Consider the following 27,845-nt stretch of genomic DNA (forward strand, 5'->3'; position numbering starts at 1 on the left):
ACAGGTTCAGCTCCTATCTGACTGCCCACTCTGGCCCTGGCTAACTGAGGGTTTTGTAAGTCCACTTTTGGTACCAGCTCTCTTCCCTTTTCCAGTTACCTTATTTCCATGGTTTCAGGTACCAACTCTGAGCAGATAAGTCTCAATCAACATCTGTAGTCCTGACTGCAAATTCGTGTTAGCTCACATGAAGACCATTACAATAACCTGGATTAGCAGGGGAGTGGATTACTCCACTCTTCTCCCATAAAAGCACTCTGCGCACCACTTTCATAGAGCATCACTTCCATCACATGCCTCCTTTGCTTAGGAGTCTCCACTGGTTCTCTACAGCTTACTGTATTGACTTAAAGATTCACCATCTGACTCTAAGCCATGCATCCCATAATTACTTAACACTCTCCAGCAGTCACCTATGAGTTCAGAATCCCGTCTTCTCTCATCTGCCAAAGAAACCACATTCAGATTCTTCCCCCTTTAACAGGCTCTGTGGCTCCTGGCAATCCAAATCCTATAACCCAGGGCAAGCCCCATGGCCGAGTGGTTAAGTTCGCACGCTCCACTACGGTGGCTCAGGGTTTCGCTGGCTCAGATCCTGGGTGTGGACATGGCACCACTCATCAGGCCACGCTGAGGCGGCGTCCCATGTGTCACAACTAGGAGGACCCACAACTAAAATATACAACCATGTACTGGGGGGATTTGGGGAGAAAAAGCAGAAAGAAAAAAAAACCAAAACCAAATCCTATAACCCTTCAGTGACCTGTAGCTATTTCAGGTTTGGCTTGATTCCAGTGAGATGACAGTAAACTCATTAAAAAAAATCCCTCATCCTTTAGAGCTCATGCAGTACACTATGCATAAAACAAGTGCTTCATGAGCATTTGTTCAACCTGTAGGGGTAAATATTTGTTTTCATTCAGTTGTCTGATGGTAGGGAATTGAATCTTCACTTTAGCAAACATGACCATATGACCTTTTCTTTTTTAGAACTGCTATGATTTCCAAATTCTAAGGAAGAGATTTTATTAAATGAGTAAGCCTCTTGCTTTGTGGTGCCCCTGAGGGTAGAGAATTTAGTTTTCTTTTAAGGTGAGTTCCTTTGTTAGTGGAACATGAAATCTGAGACCCTGAGGGAGTCCAAAAGGGACCTTCCCTTCACTTTCACTCTCCAGTATTAAATCAAGATTCCAAATTTACTGTCTTAATAAGGCAGCCTAAGAAACAGCTCACCCCCCACCTTCAAACAGAGGAACCAAATCAAAAGTGGGAGTAACTTGTCTAAATATCACAATATGAGAAGAACAAGTTAGGAACCATAAAATTTTCTTTTTTGATTCCTTTAAATACCAAACCAGCATTATTCTTTGATGATTTTTATCTTAGCAAAATTTGACACTTATTTGACTAAATGAGGAAGGAAAAATCAAAGCGAGGCAGACAGGATGGCACTGGATAGATTCGTGGAACCAAAAGAGAAACTTTGATGTGGTCTATGTTACATACCGTTAGAAGAGGCATAGAGCGCTTTCAGGAAGTAGCCACAGATGTTTAACGTCACCAGTTGATTCCTTTCACAGTGTAAAACTTCAATGTTGTTGAAAATCATAGCATCTAGATCACCAAGCTTATTGTCGCGCAGATCAAGCTGAGTGACATGCTGGAGAAAGTCCACTTCATCTGCTATTAGCTTCCTAAGTATGTTCAGTCTTGAGAGGAAAAGGATGCAAATAGACCATAATTAACTGCAATGCTATAAATAAATGGCCACATCCTAACATGGTAAGGTAATGAGAAGGGACTCAAGTCTCACTATCTCATAGTCCTCCATGATTTCTTTAATCTCATCATCAGGCCTTCCTTAACTGGCCAGATTCTCTGGCTATTTTTAGCTATAACTCCATAAGGTCATAACCTTGACAATATATTCGGAAATACAATTTAGACCACTAAGGCTGGAAGAGAAGCATGCACATTGATTTCATTTTAATTCATTTCAAGAGGAAAAAAAATCCATTTAAACATTTATTTCCAAAGAATTTGGTTGAAAGAACACAAGAAACAAAACCCAGAACAACCCATTAAGCACATTACGACTACACTGAATATTTAAGGAAGGAGAGAAGATGAGTGAGCAGGTAGATGAGCAGCGACATAGGACAGAATTAAAGGGTGAACTGTGGGAAAAAAATGAATGGGAGCCACATATGCACCAGAGATAGGAAGGCAAATATCTGGATTTTCAACTGGTTCAGGACCAAGGATTAATTACCAAAATTATCTCCATCTTTAAAATATTGCTTGAGGGGCCGGCCCGGTGGCGCAGCGGTTAAGTGCGCACATTCTGCTTCGGTGGCCCGGGGTTCCTTAGGTGCGGACATGGCAGCACTTGGCATGCCATGCTGTGGTAGGCGTCCCACATATAAAGTAGAGAAAGATGGGCGTGGATGTTAGCTCAGGGCCACTCTTCCTCAGCAAAAAGAGGAGGATTGGTGGCAGGTGTTAGCTCAGGGCTAATCTTCCTCAAAAAAAAAAAATATATATATATATATACACACACATCTAAAAAAAAAAAGGAAGATTGGCAACAGATGTTAGCTCAGGGCATATTGTCCTCACCAAAAAAAAAAAAAGATAATAATATTGCTTGAAAGAGCAAAGTGCAGAAAATACTGAAATTTGGCATCTAGGATTCACTGAGAAATCATAAAACAAGAGACAATGATAGGATCAACAAGTCTAGGATACAGCAAGGCACAGGGAAAACCTGCAGAAGCTCAGTCATGAGGACTAGCGAGCGAACAGACTGAAGGTGCAGAGGATAAGCTGCCAAGATTTAAGTAAATAGTAAGAGAGACTTACTATTCAATATATATATAATTCAACATAACAAAGACACATTTAGCTTCATAGGGGAGAAAAATAAATGAAATCAAAATCTCAATTCCTGGTTTGCTGGCTACGCCCAACTCCTTTACAAGCAAACAAACAAGAACCCTCTACTTCTCATGACAAAGCCAACAAAGTGTGGAGATCATGCACTTGGTTAGAAGAGCATTAACATAAAGGCTGCAGCTTAGAAAAAAGCCAAAGGTTCTCAGTAGTGACTTTCTGCTCTTTGAAAAAATAAAATGATGGTAACCAAGTTATTAAAAGCAATATCATAAAGCCACTGAAACAGAAGGATGAGTGACAGATAACAGATAGCAAAGGGCCAGGATTTGTCAACCTGCAAACATAGCATAAGACCTCTTCCAATGTCCCCAACAGTGTTTTTTTTTTTTTTGCTTCTTTTTTATTCCAGGTTTTAAGATTTAAAAACTGGCCTCTACCCAGCAATTTTCCTATTTCCAAATGCTCACTAGATTACTAGAATATGAATACGGAATAAAAAGAAAAAACAAATCTCATTTTGGATACAGCAGACTGCAGGAATTAACAAAATGCCCCATGTTCTCCCTAATCTATACTTTAAATTACCTTCATGTGGCATCATCATCTTCATTTGAAATAGCTCCCCCCCACAATATTATTGTATTAACATTAAAATAATTAAAGGGTTGGTTTAATAAGGAGACAAAAGAAAATCTGTAATGAGAGGGAAGATACTCCAACTATTCAGTTTAAATTGCCAAGTCTTATCAGGATTCAAATATCAAAAGCTTTCAGGTTCACATAATAATACAACGATTTAGGATAAAGTTTTTTGAGTGTGAGAGGAAGATTCACCCTCAGCTAACATCTGTTGCCAATCCTTTTCTTTTTTTTGCTTGAGGAAGATTAGCCCTGAGCTGCCAATTCTCTGCTGCCAATTCTCCTCTTTTTGCTGAGGAAGACTGGCCCTGAGCTAACATCTGTGCCCGTCTTCCTCTACTTTATATGTGGGATGCCTACCACAGCATGGCGTGCCAAGTGGTGCCATGTCCTTACCCGGCATCTGAACTGGCGAACCCTGGGCCACCAAAGCAGAATGTGTACACTTAACCACTGCACCACCAGGCCAGGCCCATAGGATAAACTTTTAAAAAGGCAAAATGTGGTTAAAATTTCCTTCCAATAATCCCCTTGGTTAACACAACCATTTTATTTATTTCATAAATATTCACTGAACATTTACCATGTGTAGACCGGCAGCGTCAGAGAGGATTATATGTTCTACTTCCAGTTTGCTGCTCAACACTTTGCATATATGACCTTGAGTAAGTCATCTAACATTTCTGTTAATTCTAACTCTAATCTGTAAAACGAGGAATTATACCTTCCTTGTCCTACAAAGCGGGTGAGAAAATGAAATGAATATATGAGCCAGTACTTTGCAAACCATGAAAGGTTATGTTGATGATGATGACAATGACCTTGTGTCAACAAGAGATGTATAAAGCAAGGTGTTTGTCAGCAGATTAAGTAATTTAGTGAGGAAAATCACATACGCTTTAAAATATGAAGGATAAACAATACTAGTATGTGGTAAGTGCCATAAATGACGTATAAAATACAGAGTATGGTCAAAAAAGAAGCTACAGAAGAGGAAGCATCTTATCTGAATCCCAGGGGTAGGCAGAATTTAACAGATGCAAATGGGAGAAGAAAACAGTCCACGAGGAAGAGCAGAATGGCCTTTGGACTGAAAGGAAGAGCACAGGGAGAATTTCAGGCGCGAATGTAGGAGCTCTCAGGAGTGCAGGGTATGTGAGAAGTGTGAGAACATGGCTATAGAGGTGGATTAGTTAATTAATATTTGTTGAGTATTATACCTTAAATGATCACTTTTAATCTGATGTAACATTTCTATCTGAAGGAATAAAAAAATCAATAAAACTAGCTTTCCGCTTATACAAACTAACTGAAACACCCCTTCCACTAGCTTCAATTTAAAATATTAAGGCAGAATAAACAAATCTGACCAGACGTCCCCCTCCCCAGCTCAGTGGCCTGGAGGGAAGCAGTTATCTACTCCCGATCATTCAACATTTACAGTGTCCAAAGTCTACTCTGGTATTTAAATACCCTGCAACTGATCTCATCTAAGAAGACCCAATTAGAACTGGAAAGCTGAAGAATTTATAAAGGTCCTAATAAGAAAAGTTACTTCTAGACATAAGAGATTGATCTTATTTGTAAACTAATTCGGATCAAGAGAAATGATGCCGTCTTATAAGTACCAGGTAATGCAGAAATCCTCTCATGTTTGTTACCTGAGGTCAATACAACCATCATTATACTGCTGGCTGGCTAAATAAAAAAGGGCTTAAATTCTTGAATATGAAGGTTTTCTAAATCCAAGGGACTCAGAGGCAAATAATGTTAACAATTTAGAAAGAAAGTTAACAAGACAAAACTTTTTGTCACATTCCAAAAAGTTCTCAAAGTCAGATCAGTTATTACCATTTGTACTCCCTGAATTAAGAATTCTAGGTCTAGAGCCAGCCCTGGTGGCCTAGTGGTTAAAGTTTGACGCTCATGGCTTCAGCGCCCTGGGTTCACTTCCGGGTCACGGAACCACACCACCTGTCTGTCAGTTGCCATGCTGTAGCGGTGGTTCACATAGAAGAACCAGAACAATTTACCACTAGGATATATAACTATGCAGTGGGGCTTTGGGAAGGAGGAAAAAAAGAGGAAGATTGGCAACAGATGTTACTCAGGGAGACTCTTTTCCTGCAAAAAAAAAAAAAAAGAATTCTAAGTCTGCCTATTGCTAACACTTCTCTAGGTATGACAGCTTGATACCATCAGTCTGAGGAAAGGTAAAGCCAAGCAATTCTCTGTGGGACTGGAATGAATGGGCTTCCTAGGCCAAACTACACAAATGGAGAAGAAACGGGGGCAAAAGATGATGCTGGTTTATACTATGAAACTCAATAGGTATGAGTGAAGGTCTGGGGTTACCAACAGGGAGGAGAGTGGGTAGTAAACAAGGAAAGAACCACGTTTGACAAATGGTGAGGTATAAAGATGCCAAGAACAACAGCTGAGCAGATTCCGTGAGTACGAAAGAGTCCTCAACCAGGTGATGATAACAACACATACCACTCGCTGGGAGGGTGAGGCATTTAACTCAATTCCTTCCAAAACTCTATGAATTAGGTTCTGTTATTAACCGTAATTTAGAGACAAGAACACAGTTGCACAGAGACATTTAAGTATCTCACCCAAGATTTAATGTGGCTAGTATGTGATCATCAACCCCTGGCTAGTTTGGTTGAAAAAGTATCAAATTGGGCAAGTCAGTATTAAGGCCTAAGCCCAATATGTTGCTTTGCAGGAACTCAAGCTCATGACAGGCTCTTGTCTTTCCTTAGGAAAGAGAAATTTAGAATAGCTTCCTCCTCATGTACAAGTTCTTTGTGCATTGGAAACTAAAACTGAACCTCACGTACTAAGAGATGATTATCGAGCCTCTTTGATGTGGCAAGGATTATGCTAGTGGTTTTCAGTTGGACTTTAGTGTGACCAGGATTCAAAATACAGGCTCCCTGCTCTTGCAAGGGGTGAGAGTGGAGGTTCTAGTCAAACTTAGGCCTAACAAGAGATTATGAGTTTTATATTTTGTGAAGTTTTGTGTTGTTGTAAATGAAGGTCAGAGCCACCTAAACAGAGAAAAGGGAAAAATAAGTTAAATAAATAATTTAATTTACTGACTGCATTATATTTATTGATTACAATATATTACATTATATTAAGTTAGAGAAGCCAAGGAAAGAAAAAAATTGAAGGAGAGATGCTCAATGATGTCAACTGCCTCAAGCCACAGAAGAGGAGGACTAAGAGAGAAAAATATTCACTCTACTCTCAATGATACGGTTTTTATTCACCATAAACAGCTCTCTCTGATTCGATGGCCCTATCCATGTAAATTAAAACTGGGTTCAAATTTGAAAAACAAGATAAGACCTTCAAGACACATGGTCATTCACCGATGAGAAATTTTTTTAACAAGTCTCCTACTGTTAATCATTATTCTTCCCTCAGAGCAGAAGTAGAAAAATGGGCCCTAATTGCAACTAGCCAGGCTGCCTGCCTTGACAGGAGAATGTCATCCAAAGGGCTATACCCTAACCCCCTAAATATAAGCCAACCACTCCAATGGGATATATTTCTTAAAAATGGTTACCTTAGATCCACGTGTTTAATGTGAGGCATTTTTCGCAAAGCCTGTAGCCTAAGGGTCTCCATACAGTTTCCAGACATACAAAGTTTATCCACAGCAGTTAATTTCTCCAATACCTCTGGAATGTCAGTGAATTCATTGAAAGAAAGACCGAGATAACTAAGCTGATGCATGTTCTCCAACTCAGCAGGAAGGGCCTGGAGAAAGTTTCCATCCAACAAAAATGTCTGCAAGCTATTAAAGAAAACATAAGAATTATAAAGAGAATGTGTAAATTTTACATCTTTATTATCAACACATGAGTTCCATAAGTATAGATCATATTACCAGAAAAAGAAAATGTACTATCCTTTGCAAAATGCATTAGGGCAGGGCCTGAGGCAATAATACACCAGAGAGCAAAGATCAGAGATAAGCATCTTAATCTTTTGTTGAAAATCAAAATTATGACCAATTTTCCCAACTTAGATAGGCATAAATGGGAACATGAGCTAACTGCAGTATGAATCAGCCGAAACACTCATCTTTTATTATTTTAAAAATTGACTTTTAAGTCTTAGAATTCGACATAATTCAGAAAACGAGAAAGTAACTCCTCCCATGTTTAGGCACAGTCATTTGTAGAGATCCAATTTAACAAGGTTATTTTAAGTTTTTACAAGATTCTATTAAGAGTAAAAAAACTAAAAAATGAACTCGACACAAGAGCTTAATCTCTTGGTTTGGGGCCAAGACTTACATGACCAACATAACAAGTTAACTAATCTCATGTGCTGCAACCTGGCTGCAGGTTCCCAGGGGTTTCTGAGGGACACTCCGCAGGAGGGTTTAAAGTACGCACTTGTGCATGACTCCGACGGCCGCCGGGACTGCGCGAAGGGTGTTGCAGGACACATTCAGCTCAGTCAGGGTCGGAATATTGCAGACTGCTAATGGGAAGTCCCCTAAATGATTATTGGAAAGGTTAAGACTCTTCAATTTGGTGAACCTATTACGATAAAACAAAACAGAAGAAAAGACAAATGTCACAGATGCATAACATCACATAATTTTAGCAGAGCCTTAGAGATAACCTAGTGCAACTCTAATTCAGCTGAGGAGGAAATGGGGCCCTCGGAGGCTAAGTGAGCAGCAGAACTGGAGTGCACATCTTCAGACTCAAGGCCAGTGTTTTACCTAAAATACAAACATTATTTTTAAAAACAAACTTGTCACTCTAAAATAAGGCTATTTGAGGAGGTGAGTTCTGCTGGAGTAAGTTTTTCAGCTTTACCTCAGCCAGCTTAATTAACACATATGAAATGATAATGGAGAGAAAGGAAAAGAACAGGTAGATCCAGTTCTTCTGAATTTCTGTGTTACCCCGGTCAAGTAAAAAATTTTTCTGCCTCACTTCTCTCAAATTCAAACCTGAAATAATAAAAACTTAACAATTTATCAAAGCTACACTTTCTCTAAGGTAACCAAGTTTTGTAGTCCCAAATTTAAGAATCAATTATCAGGGACTGGCCCAGTGGTGCAGTGGTTAAATTCGCATGTTCTGCTTCAGCTGCCCACGGTTGCTGGTTCGGATCTCATCGCACCGCTTGGCAAGTCATGCTGTGGTAGGGGTCCCACACATAAAGTAGAGGAAGATGGGCACGGATGTTAGCTCAGGGCCAGTCTTCCTCAGCAAAAAGAGGAGGATTGGTGGCAGGTGTTAGCTCGGGGCTAATCTTCCTCAAAAAAAAAAAAAGGAACAAAGAACCAATTATCATTCCTCAGTCTCTGTCCAACACTCAATACTGCTAACCACACACCTCACTTGAAGTTCTTCTCATCTCACTTTATCAACATTTTCCTCACCTAGCTTCTTCCCAGCTCTCTCCAAACTTTTTCTCCTATTTTTCCTTCTTGGTTCTTCCTGTCCCACAGTTAAGTGTTCCTCAACAATCTGTTCCTTGTCAGCTTCTTTTCTCTTTCTACATTGCCTTCCTTGGAGCCCCTTTACTGCTCTGTGAACAGCTCTCTCTAACCCATCACACGCCATCGCTTTTGCCCTGAGTTACCCTACAATATTTCCAGTCCAAAATGGAACTTATCATCTTTATCCCAGACCAGCACTTCCTCCTGTTCTATTTTTGTTAAAGGCTCTTTCATTTTCTCAGTTGTCCAAACAATTACAGCAATTAAAGAAGTCATCTTTAAATTTTACTTTTCTGTGCACAAGATCTTATATTTGGCCCATTGCCAACAACTACACTTGTTCTATTTGAGATGAGAATCAGATTAGTTACTATGTTATGGTAATTATTTTAAAACCATACACACAAGGCTAAATACTAGGCAGTATGTACCATGCCTACAAGACACTCACATCTTAAAAAATAAATCCAATTCAATTCAATCAGCAAATTAAAGAAACTGTCATGTGACCTATTTGTTGAATTCTGTAATAAAAAATGTTAAGCTTTGTTCTAAATATCTAGATAAAGTCTATTCTCAACAGAAAGCTGGTAATGTACCTATCTGACAGGTTGGAAATGTTACCTTGATTTTTTATAATAGCTGTTTTCTTGGGTAGATGTAATATTATTTTAAATTTAAAAAAACACTTAAGAAAGAATTACTGCTAAACTTGAACAATCATTTTTGGTTTTTAAAATTTTTAAAAATTTTTTTGGTGAGGAAGACTGGCCCTGAGCTAACATTTGTTGCAAATCTTCCTCTTTTTGCTTGAGGAAGATTGTCCCTGGGCTAACACCTCTGCCAAACTTTCTCTATTTTATATGTGGGATGCTGTCACAGCATGGCTTGATGAGCAGTATATAGGTCCGCACCCAGGATCTGAACCCAGGAACCCCCGGGCTGCTGAAGCGGAGCACGTGAAGTTAACCACTATGCCACTGGGCCAGCCTCCTGAATAATCATTTTTGAATTTGTTTTATGTTTTACAATTTGACTCATTAAGCCTTCTTAAAACAAAGAATGCTTATCCTCTTTTCGGATTAACTATGATTTACACAACACAAGCTAGAATTATGGGGTCTATTATTCCTAGTCCAGGGGTTCTCAAAGTATGGTTGGGGGATCCCTGAAGAGACACCTGAGACCCTTTCAGGAGATTCCCAAGGTCAAAACTATTTTTATAACAAGACTAAGATGCCATCTGCCTTTTGCCACTCTCATTTTCTTCCATGTGTCCAGTGGAGACTTCCAGACAGTACTCGTCCTTGTGATAGCATACCTGATTGGATGCAGAAACAGACGTGAAAATCCAACTAGCTTCTATTAAGCCAGACATTAAAAGATTTACAAAAATGTAAAACAATGATACTCTTCTCCCTATTTTTATTTTGTTTTAGAAAAGTTATTTTTCATAAAAAATATGTACATTAACAAGAATGGTTTTATTATTTTTCTAGATGAATTAATATATATTAAAACATTTTTCAGTTTAAATTTCTAATAAAGTAAATATCAATAAATTTAATCCCCATAAATAAAAGCCGCTTAGGGTCCTCAATTTTTGAGAGGGTAAAGGAGTCTTGAAATAGGGTTTCCAGATAAAATACAGGGCATTTAGTTAAATGTGACTTTCAGATAAACAACAAATTAATTTTTTAGTATAAGTAGGTCCCAAATATTGCATGGGACCTACTTATACTAAAAACAAAAAATTGTTGTTTTTCTGAAATTCAAATTTAACTGGGTGTTGTTTTTTTTCTTCTAAATCTGGCAACTCCCTCCTGAAATAGATGAAACTGCTGTTCTAGTCCAAACAAAAACAGTATCCTACTTTCTAGATATGTTTCTTCATTTGGTAGAACTGGCCACAGTTTTAAAATACGTATGCAATTAAAATGAACTTTTTAAAAAAAGTTCCTCCAGGAAGGAAAAAGATCCACTAGACATTCTCCTACACAACGCAGTACAAAGACTTTTCAGAAAGCGGAGAATGGAAGGATTACAATTTCAATATTTACTCGAGATGGAAAATGGAAGCACTGGCTTTTGGAAAAGTATCTGTCAATAATAGGAGGGAAAAAAAGGTATATTCATGTATGCAAACAAATTTACTAGGACCACACCACTCCTGAGAACAAAGGAAAGCAGTAGTGAGTTGAATGAGTAAAAGGCAGTTGATAAGCTTAAATGGAAGAGAGGGGAAAAAAAAACCCTCTTTTTTTTTTTTGAGGAAGATCAGCCCTGAGCTAACTACTGCCAATCCTCCTCTTTTTGCTGAGGAAGACTGGCCCTGAGCTAACATTCGTGCCCATCTTCCTCTACTTTATATGTGGGACGCCTACCACAGCATGGCTTTTGCCAAGCGGTGCCATGTCCACAGCCGGGATCCAAACCAGTGAACCCCTGGATGCCCAGAAGCGGAACATGCGCACTTAACCACTGCACCACCAGGCACCACCCCCAGAAAACAAACCCTCTTAACAAGTACCCTCCATTAATTTCATTTACATATCTTTCAAGTTTTAAAATGGTCATCAGCTCTAAATATAAAGAAATGCAATTATTTTCTGCATCAATTCAATGATAGAAACACTACCAGACCTTATGGTAACCAGAACTGCTCTCAGTCCCAGGGGCTGCGCCCCACAGAACAAGGAGTCTGGGCTCCCTCGCACAGAGCCGCACTGTCCACACCACACCCCGAGCCCAGGGGCTGCCGAGCACCCGCAATGGGCTAGTTCAAACTGAGATGTTCTCTAAGCATAAAAAACACACTGGATTTCCAAGACTTAGTACAAAAAAGAATGCAAACTCATTAACAGTTTTTTAGAACTGATAATTTTGATATATTGCGTAAAATAAGATATTATTAAAATGAATTTCACTTGTTTCTTCTTTTTCTAATATGGCTACCAGAAAACTTAAAATTACATATGTGGCTCGCACTGTATTTCCATCAGAGAAGCAATCTCTGCATACTACGAACAAGTAGGACGCTGAAATTCCCTGCTCAAATGACACCAAATCTGTTTTCAGGGCTTGTGTGGGCCTCTTCCCTGGGCCCATCCTCCATAAGTATGTGCCTCACGGGCCCTAGGGGTGAACAGAGCTTGGACACGTGGGCTGCTGTCCACATCCTTGCTGGGTGAGGGATGGAGCTGGAGATGGGATGAGAAGAGATTCGGGCCACTGGGCTAGCTCTCCCCTTGCTGCCATATCCAGTGCAGAATCCCAAGGAGTCTGAGGATTCTAAATTTGAATCTATGCTTGCAGGTCATTATACAAGCACATGTCAAGGGAGTGGGAGAGAATGTATTTGTTAGCTTGATTATACTTAAATATTTAGATATAGAGTATGGGGCCTCCATTTATACTCTTGCCCCAGACCTGTACATTTAAGGGCTGATTCTGATTTGTAAGAACCTTAAATTTCTCCCACTCCTTCTCACTACATTCTCCCCCTGCCTCATGCTCCTCCCTGTGCAGCCCATCCCCCAAATTCTTCCCAGAAAAGAACACAGTGTTCAGTAGTCTTGTTTAGCAAACAAAGCATGGATTGTTTCTGAGAACTCAAGTTCTGGATCAGAACACATTAAAACTCATCTGTTTTGGAAACTGAAACCCTTAGCCTTCTTAGAGTTCCACTTTTTCTTTACAGATGTGGAAAGCAGTCAGATTACAGGCACCTGCCAATTCAGAAATCCCTCAGAGAAAGACAGGGCAAGTCCACCTAGAATCCACTTCCCTCTGGTCTTACACTGTGTGAAACAGATACCAGAAGGCAATGTTGAAGAGAGAAATAAGAGACCAAAACGGGGAGTGGGTGACCTTTCCTCCCTTTACCTTCATTCGAAAAGAATGCAGAGGAGGGAGCAAGGTGACAGCACAGGCACACTGTAACAGAAGACAAGACATGTCTCCTACAAAATAAAAGACTTTCAACTTGGTCATGTTAACTAGGTGAGCCAAATAGACCCAGACCCAAATTCTAAAATAAAACTGGTTGGCTTTGGAAAAACACATATTTGGTTAAATGTTTTATATATATATATATATTTTATGTTTGGTGAGGAAGATTGGCCCTGAGCTAACATCTGTGGCCAATCTTCCTCTATTTTGTATTGTATGCAGGACGCCACCACAGCATGACTTGATGAATGGTATGTAGGTCCATGCCTGGGATCCAAACCTGCAAACCCTGGGCTGCCGGAGCAGAGCACACAAACTTACCCACTACGCCATCAGGCTGGCCCCTAAATAATTTTATTTTAAACTAATATTAAGTTCTTAAATCTTAAAATACTTAAAATGAAGTTACATTATATTCACTCAGGCTACAGATATTGAAGCTGGGTACTTGAGGGCTACTGTAAATATTCTAAGATTACCTTTTGACCTTGTTAATGAAAAGAAGTTAATGTTGTCACTTTGCTGTTTTCTTGTTAACCCGAGGAGTAAACTCAAGACTCACAAGGATTTATGAGTTTGTTTTTACAGAACAAAGAGAATGTCTTCAAGGATCAGCACATAATCAGCTCTCAGTTGCCTCCGATGCCCAGAAGTCAGACTGCCCAGGGGCTTATGTGGAGTGAAAGAAACATGGATTACCCTTTGTTTCTCTGAAACTCCTCCTGCCACACCCACCCCTTAGCTCTATAAAACTCCCTGCCTTCTTCTCTTGTTAAGGCTGATTTGAGAGAACCCATGCTCTCGCCTTCTCATCTTGGCCAATTCAAACAAACTTTTCTCCATCTCCAAGCACCCATGTCTCAGTGTTTGGTTTTATTGCACATCAGGCACAGGAAATTGAGATTAGGAGGTGTGGTAACAATTTTTCCTCATAGCTGTTCAACATATGTAAGTTCAAAATACTCACTGTCCTCCATGGCCGGTAATGCCGCCCTCTGTAGTGGGGAATGAGGGTGAAAAAGGAGTGCTTTCCATACACTACTCTGAGGCCATTCTTTGACCTGTGACTTAGAATTATTAATAATTGATATCTACTTATATTTAATACTTTAATAAGCTGTAATAGAAGAACAGGAGAGATGAGAAGTAGTGATGTTGAAAGGCAGTAGATTCAAGTTGTATGCAATAGTCATACAATTTCTCTGAGCCTGGATTCTTCACCTCTGGGCTTGGGAAATGAAAGAAAATGACCTCAAATGCTTCTTTTATTCTCATTTTTGATAACCCTCGGAAATAAGGAAGATATATCCACTTCAGTAACTTTATTTAGCCTTGGTGCTGTGTGTGCATATGCACATATGACATGTTTTTAAAAAACAAGCCAGTTTCTTGTTTTTGTAGTTTCTAAAGCATCAAAAAAAAAATCATTCCTTATTATTGCTAAACTGATCACTGTAGTTATTACAATCATCATTAAAATAATTTTTGTTGGGGCCGGCCTGATGGTGCAACGGTTAAGTTGGCACGTTCTGCTTCGGCAGCGCAGGGTTCACCGGTTCGGATCCTGGGTGTGGACATGGCACCGCTTGGCAAGCTATGCTGTGGTAGGCGTCCCACATGTAAAGTAGAGGAAGATGGGCATGGATGTTAGCTGAACATTTACATTCAAACCAGTTCAGGCACAGTCCAGTGCTCCCAATATACCCAACAATCTGAAAGGTCTGACTTCACTTTCCAGAGCCGGCAATACGCTTTAAGGACAGATGTAACTTGTATCCATTTGTTCTATGATAGAGCTCAGAGCAGAGAAAAGAAATCAAGTTAACATTTATCCTGAGTCTAACGAAGAGTAATCTTCTTAAAATAAAGTCACACAGTCTGGTACTAGTAGTACATTTAGCAAATGGCAATGGGAACTGTGGGCATTTAGAACTCAGGTCTGACTTAATCCAAGCTTCCAAGGCACACTTCTGTTTTTAATACTGTCACAGAAGAGTACAATCAAACACACCTGAGAATCTTTGTTGTTAGTGCCGTCGAGTGGATTCCGACTCTGAGGAACACTGTGTACAGCTGGGCAGAACCCTGCCCCATCTTTTTGTGCCATCCTCTCACCTTCTGGCGCTGTATCAGATGGTGTTGCGCTGCTATTCACAGGGCTTTCATGGCCCATTTTTCGGAAGTGAGTGGCGAGGTCCTTCTTCCTTGTCTGGAAGCTCTGCTAAAACCTGTCCACCATGGGTGACCCTGCTGGTATTTGAAATACTGGGGGCATAGCTTTCAGCATCACAGCAACACGCAGCTGCCACAGTATGACAACCAACAGATGGGTGCTGTGGATCCCTGACAGGAAAGGAACTTGGGCCATATTGGTGAGAGCACTGAATCTTAACCACTAGACCACCAGTGCTGGCTCCTTGGTAATCTACAGAGACAGAAAACTCTAAATGTGTGTTTTTACAAAGAAACACTGAAGTGCCTTTCAAACAAAGCTGTCCTAAGGGCCAGATAACAAAGTGTATGATTGTTTGCAAAGGATGGGATGGGGCCTTGAGATGACAGAAGGTCAAAAGAAGACCTAGAGAAAGATGGTAGAATAGAGCTGATAACATCACTGCTCTGCCAAATTAGTGCCAAATTTCTTTCATTTGCATCTTCTATCACATTTATGTTGCAAAATAAAAGCATAGTGACAATGATACTGTATCTAGTCACAAAACGTGCTAACCTATCCAGTGGTTTCATCTATTAATGTTCTTACTTGTTCCTTTCTTTCTCCAACTTCACAGCCATAACTAATTAAGAGTAAAGCAGGAATAGCACACATCCTAAAACTGCTATTGAGGGAACAAAGCAACCATTAGCTTTGTCCCTGCACCTGTCTCAATTCCCTTTTAATCTAGACAGCAGCATACATGCTATCATAGTCTACAGGTAGCTTTAAATGGATTGTTTTCCTCAGTCACTAAATTTCCAGGTGTAATCTTCGAAGGCACTCCCTGGAACAAATTATTTAACTCTACAAAAGGGAAGAGTGCTTAGTTTCTTACATTAAAGCAAAGGTTAAAATGCATCTCATTCATGCATCTGATTCCCCTACCTTTATTAGGTAGATATATAGGTTTTTAAAATAGATCAACTACAGCTCTACAAGCTTATTTTATTCTGGCCTCTAAAAAAAACTACTTGGGAGCAAGTGCTCCTTAGAAAATGAAGAGGAGCCATGTTTTCCAAGGGCAGGAAAGAAAAAGCAAACATTCTACAATACCAAAACTGAGAAAAATAAACACACAAATGCCGCTTCTCATATACCTTCCCCTCCTGGGCTTGTTGTGTCATGATCATAGACGTACTTAATCTTTTCTTCTTTCTCAGCATTTATCCACTCAGTCAATCTACACTCAAAAATTTACGTACAAGGTTCTTTCTGCATCTGAGTAAGGGGGATGGCTATATATATCTCTATATATTTAGGAAACAAAACCAAATAAATAGCATGACGACTATTTGGAGACATAACATGAATTAGCTTTAGATCCATGTAAATCTTTAGTAATTTTCCTTCCAGGAACTAAGGGTATACTAGGAAAACTTGACTGTAAAAATAAAGTAACAGTATGGTGGAAGTAGTTCTATTTTTAAACACATCCCAAAAGTGCTTAAAATGAGTGTCACACATTACACTCATGAAGAGAAAACCGAATATGTTTTACTCAATGAGCCTAACGGAGAAAAATCAATATTATTTTCTGGAGTTATTATTCACTACAAGTGGGTCAATTAAAAAAAGATTCCCTGGGTGACTGGGTTTCCGTTTCATAGTAACAGTCCATGTTTAACTTTATTTTTTCCCTGTGGGGGGACATGCTAATACACTTTGGAAATTATTAGGCTTCAGTATTAAGTAATGAAGGGCCTGCTGGAGGGCTGGAGCTGTAAAGCCCAGCTCTGGGCTTAGTCCCCTGTGTTCCAGCAATTACGAAAAGCAGGCTCCCTAATGGTTCAGAGTGGTTGCACCTTAGTGGAGAGTTGTCGGGCTGTCAGAGCTCTGTAATACTCACTAAGTCAGCTTTTAAGAGAAAGACTGCTTTTATTTGATTATCAAAATAATACATGCTCATTTTAACAAGTCAAAGTATAGCAGTATTTAAAGAAAATGTTAACAGTGTCTCCTACTTCCTTCAAAATCCCATCCTCCCGAGATAACCAGTGTCAAGACTTTGATATACATCCTTCCAAAGCTTTTCTTCCTTATAAAACACATACAAGCATAAAGGGGAGATAACCTCCCTCCCTATTTTTTGAGTGGGATTATACCACACAGATTTCTGCTACAACTTGTTTTCCCGTCAAATACAAACAAATCATCCTTCTAAGTCAGTACATAAAAATCTAACTCACTCTTTTGACAGCTGCATAATACAGAGTAAAAATGTACCACAATTTATTCCAACCCTCCACTGACTGACATTAGGAGTACTCCCAGTTTTTTTGCTGTTAGAAGTAATCCGGCATATCTGTTTGTGCATCAATGATTTTATTTTGCAGCATTTATGAGTGCCCCAATGCCTATCTATAATTCTGAAATCCAACGGGATCTAAAAATTCAAAGATTTTTTTATTGATTCATGTGGTAGGAAAAGCTGATGTGAACTGATGTGAATATTCATTCATTCTCTTTAGAATATGAATGTTTCTGCTTATGAAGTGCTGTCCCAAACCTTGCTGGAGGTGTTATACACTGTACTACCTTTAGTAATCTGAAAATCTCTGAAATCTGAAACACAAATGGCCTCAAGGGTTTTGGATAGGGGATTGTGAACCTGTATTTCTAAAAGTTGCGTGCAAGAGTATATACAATTTAATTTTAATACACACTGCAAAAATTACCAAAAAGTTGTAGAAATTCATACTCCCAATCAGCCATGAAGGAGGTTTCTTTCTTTCCATGCTACCTTCACTAGCATTTAATGTTAGCATCCTTTCAATTGTTCCTAATCTGATGGGCAAAAAGTGGTATTAGGTCATTTGAATTTATATTTCTTTTTTTCTTTTTGGAAGAATAGCCCTGAGCTAACATCCACCGCCAATCCTCCTCTTTTTGCTGAGAAAGACTGGCCCTGAGCTAACATTTGTGCCCATCTTCCTCTACTTTATATGCAAGACGCCTGCCACAGCATGGCTTGATGAGCAGTGCTTAGGTCCGCACCCAGGACCTGAACCGGCAAACCCCGGGCCACCAAAGCAGAACGTGCAAACTTAACTGCTGCACCACCGGGCCAGGCCCTCAATTTATATTTCTCAGTGAAGTTCATCTCTCTGTTAAGGTCATCTTCTCTTTTGAAACACACATTCATATCCTTTGCCCATTTGTCTACTGAGTCGTTTGTCTTTTACTTTTCAATTTGTATGAGCTCCCTGAACACTATGCGCCACACAAAGTGTCATATGCTGCATATGTGTCACATGACACTCTCACCTACTGATTTGTTTTTCCCACCTGTTAATGGTGACTTTTGCCACATACTAATTTTATTTATTTATTTATTTATTTTGCTGAGGAAGTTTCGCCCTGAGCTAATATCTGTTGCCATTCTTCCTCTGTTTTGTATGTGAGCCACTGCCACAGTATGGATACCAATAGATGAGTGGTATAGGTCCATGCCCAAGAACCAAACCTGGGCCACCGAAGCAGAGCATGCTGAACTTAACCACTAGGACACCAGGGCTGGCCCTAATTTTTAATTTTCATCTACTCAAATCTGGCAATCTTTTTTTTATGGAGTCTATGTTTTTTTCCTTGCTTAAGAAAGTCCTCTTACTCTACCCCAATGTGGTATAAATGTTCTCCCATATTTCCTTCTAATTTTATTTTTTACATTTAGATCTTTATTTCACCTGACATTTATTTTTACATGTAATGTTAGGTGGAGGTCTAACTATTTTTTTTTTCCTGGTAGCTAATTATATCAACACTATTTATTAAATAAATCATCCTTTTCAATATCCATTCAATTTAAATTTCATACACTAGGGGAAGAGAGAACAAAAAGAGAAAGCTTAGTGCTGTTCAAATAAAATAGACACAGAGTAAAAACAAGTTACATTTGGGCAAAAACAAGTTAAACTTACTTTTTGTTTCTCTTTCCTTTTTTTCCAAGAGAATTTATAAGATCAAGTGACTGCATTTTTGTTCCTCCTAAGACTCTAACTTTTGGTTTTGAGCTGGTAAAATGCTTTAATAAAATGATTAGTTTGACAGAGTAACTTTCCTCTTTTATCTGTAGAAGAACAAATCTTGGGAAGGGTATCAAAGTACTTTTTAAAAAATTGTATTGAATGCACCTTCTCTCAAGAAACATTAGTTAGGGGCCAGTCCCATGGCTGAGTGGTTAAGGTTGCACGCTCCACTTCGGTGGCCCAGGGTTTCGCCGCTTTGGGTCCTGGGCACGGACATGGCACCACTCATCAGGCCATGTTGAGGCAGGAGTCCCACATGCCACAACTAGAAGGACTCACACTAAAAATATATACAACTGTGTTCCGGGGGCTTTGGGGAGAAAAAGGAAAAATAAAATCTTAAAAAAGAGAAGAAACAGTTAAGTCAATGAATGAAAGAAACATCAGTCAGCAACTTCCTTGATTTACCTTCCATGCACTGCTGAAACTCTGATTCCTTTAGTGTGGAACTTCACTGGCTTGTGAACTTAGTCCTACAGCAAAGTTTTAATATTTTTGCCCCAATCCAGGTATGACATAGGGCAACCTATCCGTGCTATAAGAGCTGTGTAAGAAAGCAAAACAATGTGAAAAAGACTTAAGAGGCTCTCTCTCCCAGACGCAGAAAGAAAGAAATACCCTTTGCCCTATCTTCCTCTTGGACTTGCCTGTGGTTGTGGTGGCATGAGAGACATTTGAATCGTTGGGCCTGCTTCAGAATTGCTGGGAACACTTGCCCTTCAGAAGGCATGACTCAGAACCTTTTAGCACTCACACTGCTCCCCATACCCTCAAACTGTGCTGTCCTGGATTTGACTTGCATTGGTCACGTCTCCGTTTGTCGGTGCAGCGCTTTGTTCCTGTTGTCCCTTTACAACTTCTGAAATGAATCCACATGAACTTATGTACTGCATGCCATTCTGTTCCAAGGCCCGAGCAGTCCACCAGCCTTGTTCCCAGTGAGCACCTGCCAGAGACTTCTAGGAGGTTCAGTGTGCACAAATGCTAACGTGGCACATGACCAGCTTCTCAACACTTGAGCCAAAATAAACAGAAACCATCCCATCTTAATCCTAATGGCCATAAATGACTCTCGGTACAAGCACAATAAACATATCACTTTCTCATGTGACTAGAAAACAAAAATAAACACATGCATATTTTACTTGGATAAAAATGAAAATTCACTGCCACAAAAGGATTTGAGCAAAACTTTCTGAAGACTACTGCAGATGTTAAAAAACAGAATAAGTATACCAAAGCTACAACCCATGGATGTAATTTTTTCAAACTAATAATCAAGGGAATAAAGAACACTCAGTGTTGGCAATAATTACAACGGATAGATTGCTGTAACAGCAAATTAAAGCATTCCCTAAAGAGACAAAATCTTATTTTCACCCTCTTTTAAAATAATTCCAACAGGAGGCATTTATTGATTCCTTACTTTGTGCTAGACTCTAGGCTAAATTAACCCTATGGATACAACTGCCAGCAAGATGGAGCTCCTGCCCACAGGCACGAGGAGGGGACATACAGGGTGGGCTCCCATGAATCAAGTAAGTACATTATATAGAAAACCACTCCAAAGCATAAGACAGTAATCATGTGGAAACAGCAGTCACTAGATTTACAGTAACCCTGCACTAATTAAATTAATGAAAACAATGAGTCACAACCAGCATAAATCTGTCATTTTCTGATTCTTTTACATTTTGATTTATTTATTTTTTTTGAGGAATATTAGCTCTGAGCTAACATCTGCCACCAATCCTCCTCTTTTTGCTGAGGAAGACTGTGCCCACCTTCCTCTACTTTACATGTGGGACGCCTGCCACAGCATGGCCCAACAAGCGGTGCCATGTCTGCACCTGTGCTGCCGAAGCAGAACATGGGAAGTTAACCTCTGTGCCACAGGCTGGCCCCACTGATTCTTTTATAAATTGGCAATATAATGATCAAAAAAAAAAACAAGAAATACATTAGAATGTCACAGTTAAACATATCTCTCTTACGAAATGGTTTCTTTGCTCAATTTATCTATGAGTACATTTTTTTCATTTTCTCACCATCAGATCTGCCCATAGTTAGCCAATTTAATTGCAATACTATTCAAGAGATATTTAATATTAACCACCACACTAGCAGGACAAATAACAAAAATGTAAAAAGATTTCCGCATAAGTCAGAAGACAGATCACTATTTCCACTCCACTTTTCAAAGCAAAGGAGAGTAGATCCACACAGTATACCTGGATGGAATCCCAGCCGAGTCATATAAGGATGTATAAAAACAAAAACCTGATAACATCTCTATCCAGGATATCGCATTACCAAAGGAGAAAATGAGCATAAACTAAAGCCAGAGAGAATAATTCTATCAGGAAAATGTGCTTAGCCATGAGGAGCTTAAGCTCACATCACAAATAGACGAGGCATATCTGGTAGTTAAACAGAAAAAAATCCAACACTGCAAAGTTTACTAGATATAATGCAAGCCTGATCCTAGGACTGAATCACTCATTCACCAAACATTTTCTGAGTTCTTATTATACACAAAGGTGCGTGAAGCACACAAATGTGAATTAGGCATGATTTTTACCCTCCAGGAACTTGAAACAGTTTGGGAGCAAACTTGCTATAATATAAAGCAAAAGATGAAAACTTAACTGGAAAAAAAAAATACCATGAAAGTGCTTACAGAAGAGAAAACTCACTTTTATCTAAGGGATATGAGCAAGAGTTCAACAGGCAGATGGGGATTGGAAACGAGAACATTCAGAGAGAACAGGGTGGTGTGACTGTTTCTCAACTCTAGCATGCACAGTTAAAATGCAGATTCCGGGGCCAGCCCCGTGGCCGAGTGGTTAAGTTCGCAGCTTGGCTGCAGGTGGCCCAGGGTTTCGTAGGTTTGAATCCTGGGCACGGACATGGTACCACTCATCGAGCCACACTGAGGTGGTGTCCCACATGCTACAACTAGAAGGACCCACAACTAAGAATATACAACTATGTACCGGAGGGCTTTGGGAAGAAAAAGGAAAAAAATGAAAAAAAATGGACAAAAAGGGAAAAAAAATAAAATAAAATCTTTTAAAAAAAAGGGGCACTAATTAAAATATAATAATAATAATAAAATGCAGATTCCTACACCCTGTCACCAGAGGTGCTGATTCAGCAGGCCTGGGATGAAAACTAGGTACCTCCATTTCTAGTAAACATCCCAGTGATTCTGATACAGGCATTTCATGAATCATATTTTCAGAAGCACTGATATTGAGGGCAGAAACTCCAGGATGTACTTGGCAACAGTAAACAAACTATATAGTTAAGCAGAAAGAACACCTGTGGTTGTAAAGGATGCTTAAAGACTAGTCCGAGAGTGCCTCGAATTCCAGATGAAGACACTGCTTTTTACTTCTGAACAATTTTGAATGAGTAGTGAAATAATCTATCCTGGGACACATGGATTTGCATATCACATAAATCAGATAACATCTCCTCTTACCTTTTTGCACTTCCTCTACATACCTACATACACACACACACACACACACACACGTCTACATAGGGTGAAAGTGTGCATTTTGACAGAAATTTTAAAATTGTAGGGAAGAACAACTATTTGGAAACTTAGACTTGCCCTAAGTTTCTCTTGTTAATCATAAGTCCCAAAGACATCATCAGGGAGGGATGGGTGTACCCTACTTTAGAGAAGCCACTGTCAAATATCCTGCCAGCTCTAATGTCATCATCCTAGCCCACCAGTGGGAAATGACAACAGGCATATGACTCCTCCCATTCAAAGCTCTATTACTACAGAGAGCATGGTGGGTGACTTCAAAATTACAGGTACTCAGGAAAAATAGAAACTCTCATGGGTCTTTAATTTTCAAAAGCTACACATGTGTATTGTCAGAAGGTGTTCCAGAGTTAGCTGCGCCTGACTGACATGAGGCAGAGGACAGAAGGAGAATGAGGAGCATTGCTGGTTTCCAGCAGTATTCTCACACAGGCAACCAAAGAGTTATTTCAGAAGTCATTGGCAATGATGTTAATCATGTTCCAAAGTCCCAAGTTATGACGACAAGTCACTATCAACAATCACAAAATAAGCACCTGTTGGCCCTCTCACTGCATGCTTTTTGTCCCCTAAGAGCTAGGCAGAGGGAAAAGTTGGTTACCACTCAGAACAACAAATACCTACAAACACTATGTTTAACACTGAACTCTTGCAGTTAAGTTAAAGCTTAGGAAGTACAGCGAAGAACTCCACTAAAACAAACAGAAGAATGGAATTGGCCAGAATACAATAAATAGTCTCACTGGAATCGAGCCAAGACTTCTGACGATCCCTCCCCCCTTTCTATTTAAATGAGCAAAAAGCTAAAGAACATTGCAAAGGCTCCCAACAAGTCAATGGAGCAAACCGTAATTTTATACAGTCTGGCTGATAAATCTTTTGTTTCTGTCCATGCTCCTTCCTCTAAATGCACTGTAGGAGGGAAGAAGAAAATAGGCTATTATTACCAGAAACGAGGTTGGGGACTGATGTTAAGGAGAGAACCAAAAGCTACACAATCTCAGCACCCCAAGCACCAAGTACCGGCTTTCCTTTGATCGAACACTCAGGGAAGGAAAATGGGAATCCTGTGAAATGGAAAGCTTCTCAAAAGGATCAAAATGCCATCTGAAAAGCAAAGCTGTATAAGAAAGGAACTTCCAGCACTTGGAAGAGTTAATTGAAAGAAGGGCATTCTGAAATTCCTCAAACATGTGGCAAGCCTCACCAAAGCCCAGTAGTGGAAATTCCTTCCCAAGGTTATCTCTATCCCTGGGCAGCACTTGTACTAAGTGTTTTTTCTTTACTACATCGGCCATACCCTTTCTCTAGCTGTCAGCAGTCTTGTTTGCTTGTAATATTTTTTATATGGCAGAGCATCTTCAAAGAAACTGAAATTGTTCTAAGTACTGCAGTCTAAGTCTGGTAAATAAGCTGCAAAAACATTTTAGCAGGCCACTCCTGATTCTACTATGTTAATGAATCATCAGTATTTTCATTAAAAGTGACTTGTCAGGAACTACTGATAAAAACAAAAATTAAAATCTCTCTTTCTATAAAAACCTGGGAATGTGAACTTTTGGTAAGGATAAGTAACTAACATGCATAATTTTGTAGCTCTGGAGTGCCAAGATCCCCAAAAGGACAGAGTAGGAAAGAAGGTCATTTGTTTTCCACTCCATGGGGATTAAAAATGTAGAAAATTGAGCTTTCTAAGAAGAAAGGTACTTGATAAATGCCAGGCATAATTATGAGATTCTCAATGCTCATTTCTTCATAACTTTCATTCTATTACACCCACATACTTGCACACCCAACTCAACTTCATTCCTTCTCTCCCACTTGAAAAATCCCTCCCCAACCCCCCGCCCTGACCTCTCTTATTCTTTTCAGCTAAAACAAATTTCACATCTAATCAGAGCTCAAATCACTTCTTTCCTCTAAGTCTTTAATTTACTCTCCTTGACTCAAAGGTAATCTTTACTTTATTTTAGGTTATATTATACTAATTTTATACCATAGCCTCTAAGACACAATCACGCACTTACTCCTAAGTTCCATGAAATCGATCTCTAGGAGACATATAATGTAATGTGATTGATCTATAATCATTCTAAATGACTACTGTCCCCTTAAAATAGTCACCTCGAGTACTAAATACATGAAGTGGTCCCACCGTCCAAAGCATTTTTGGATGCTCTCTTCTGAAAGTTTTAGGATCACATTCTTTTGATTATCTTTGGTGGTGGGAAAACCAACACTTCAATTCAACGAATATTTATTAAGCGGCTTGCCATATATATATATAATCTTCCTGGCTAAATTTTGGGGGCAGGGGAGAGAATAAAAGATAAGGAAAGCCCACTTCTACCCTTGAGGACTTTATATAGATGGCAATTTTACAAGTTTTCAAATGTTTTATTATAAAAGGTATAATTGAAAAGTGCATTAAGTACAAAGAAAGCTAACAATTCAGAAGAGGAAAAGGTCACAAGAAATTGGGAAATAATCAGAAGCTTCAAGAAATAAAAGTCATTACAAATATGCTTTGAAGGGTGGGTAGGATTCACTAGGTGCAGCCTGGGTTTGGCAGGTAAAAAGCAAAAGGAGTGGCACATTCCTTGCAAGGTGAATGTGAGGTATGTTTAGAGAATGGTGAATAGACCCACGGATTTTTTAGAAAGTCCAGTATCACACTGCCTATTTTAAACCTAATGTCTCCTTTTCCAACTTCAAATCCTTTCTTACGAATCTTTTTATATGTAATGTTTTCTGAATCATATCACTATGCAGGCTGTCTTCTCATCTTACTTTCAACCAAAGAGAAATACAATGATAAATTACCAGTCTCACTTCCTCCTACAAGTTGCTACAAATACCTTTTGCAAAGAAGGAGGGTATACTTAACACAGAGTTGAATGAATAAAGACAATTCCCACTACCATTCACTCACATATTCATTCATTTATCAAGTATGTGTTTAACAGTCCACCTGGCAATAGGGCCTGCCTCCGAGGAAGAGCTGATTCCTGCCCTCTAGGAATTCAAAGCCAGGCAGAGCAAACAAAATAAATACAAATAAGTTAAATAATAAACGTGATAGGCCGAAGTCAACTCTTTCCTTGTGGTAACTACACTGTAAGTCACTCAGGCAAAAATTAAATGTAACATCAAATGTTTACAAGTTGAGGCAATATTGCTATCCTAGGCATTATGGCTTTATGAAAACAGGCTCTTTTTTTTGAAGAAGAATGTCGTTGAGCTAACATCTGTGCCAATCTTCCTCTATTGTGTATGTGGGACGCCACAATAGCCTGGCTTGATGAGTGGTGTGTAGGTCCGTATCCAGGATCCAAACCCACAAACCCCAGGCCATTGAAGCTGAGAGCGTGAACTTAACCTCTATGTCATGGGGCCAGCCCCAACAGGCTCTTTTTTAACTATTGCATAAAATATTGTGCAAGTGTGAGGGGACAACAGTAACAAAACAACAACAATGAAATTCAGGCTCTAAAGGAGTATGTTAAAAAAAAAGAAAAGCTGATAGTGGTACATCTAACTTTTTTTCAATTTCAGTGTCACGTATGGTAAAAACCACATTAACAATTCTACAGACATACAAAATTTGTCAAGTAATTTGAACTATCAACTTCTACTGAAACAAAAGTTAGTAATCCTCCTATAAAAAAAAAAAAACTCCATTCCTAGCACTTGCTGGGACACTCTAGCTGTGCTAGCTTCATTTCTTTATACCAGTTCACCTACAAATAGCCAGAGCTGGAAAGCAGATTCACTTCTCTTATTAACGGGTAGAAGTGATAGATAACCACCAGCCACCAAACACAATTGAAACATTATAACCAATTTCTATTTATGATAGTAATTATTTTATAATTTGTCTAATTGCCAACATATAGAATTAAGTAATTTAAGTGTGTGTATTCAGTTATCATCAATTTGTCAAATAATTACTAACACATAGGCTTATCCCTAAAAGTGGTAGGTAGAAGCGATTAGTAAATTAAATGATCTAAGATAAAGAGATTCGAATTCAACTTAAGTGGCAAACTTTCCAAGTACTATGGACAAAGCTATCAGAAACATACACACACAAATTATTTCCATCAAACTTTGCTTTTGAGTTTGCTCTCTACATCGCTCTTTGTAAACACTGCACTGGATGTCACCATGAAAGAACTGATCTATCATCCCTTACAAATTCTAGCTCCTTCAATTCAATATTACTACCCATGAAACTTATTTAATAAACAATGTTTAAAAGAGCTAACTCGATCATACAGTAAAATGTTTGAACACCAATATAATTTGGTAGAAATAAGTTCACACTGCTTTGATACAGCGTTAAAAACAATAAAATTAAGACAAGGGAAGGAAGGTTATATTCCTTGAATTTAAATCAGCCAAGAGTTATGTCCTCTTCACTGACTTTAAGAAGAAACCTATTATATTCTATTAAAAATAATTTTACATTGCAAATAATAACAATCTTAGTACTAATACCACCTGGGTCATCTAAATGGAGATAGGGTTAATCTAAGTGAAGTACTGTCTATTAATAACATAGACAGAGGTAAATAATGCATTATAATTATTAGTGACATACATAATCAGGAAAGAAACCATTAAAACTACGAAAAATTACTCTGATTTTGCCTCTCCTCTATATTTTGAAAACTAACTTGATGAGTTCCAATGCCAATAAAGGAAAAACAAACAGTGATCATTCCAAGAAGAATGTTTTCCCTCTGAAACTGCTGGCCTGTGTGTGTGCATCAGCATGCCATCTTCCATATTTAGAATGCTGCAATTACCAATTTAAATGTTCTGTGAAAACAGCTCGTTTATTTAAGGCGAGAATTTGCAACAGGAAGAAAAATTAAGGGGACATGTGGGTAATAGAAAAAATCTCAGAACTCCTACCTGTTACACATGCATTGCACTTAAAGTTTCTCCCCGGATATTTGTCCTAATATTGTAAACTAAAAATTCATTCATTGAAACTTAGGTAAAAACATAAAAATGAGTCACCCTTTGGTACCTCTCTAACACGTACCCTGTGAAACATACACTGGAGAT

The 27,845-nt window shown here is 39.0% G+C and overlaps 1 protein-coding gene across 1 annotated transcript in view; it reads right to left on the bottom strand.

Moving 5' to 3' along the window:
• PHLPP1 (PH domain and leucine rich repeat protein phosphatase 1) overlaps positions 1-27,845 on the bottom strand; it is a 218,487-nt gene that overhangs the window by 51,240 nt on the left and 139,402 nt on the right. The window contains exons 5-7 of the mRNA XM_014843764.3: positions 7,953-8,099; positions 7,115-7,345; positions 1,507-1,709 (exon numbers count right to left, since the gene is read on the bottom strand). Coding sequence (XP_014699250.3) covers positions 1,507-1,709; positions 7,115-7,345; positions 7,953-8,099 — 581 coding nt within the window. The remainder of the gene's footprint in view (positions 1-1,506; positions 1,710-7,114; positions 7,346-7,952; positions 8,100-27,845) is intronic.

Source organism: Equus asinus, chromosome 7 (genome assembly GCF_041296235.1).
Source record: "Equus asinus isolate D_3611 breed Donkey chromosome 7, EquAss-T2T_v2, whole genome shotgun sequence".
NCBI lineage: Eukaryota > Metazoa > Chordata > Mammalia > Perissodactyla > Equidae > Equus > Equus asinus.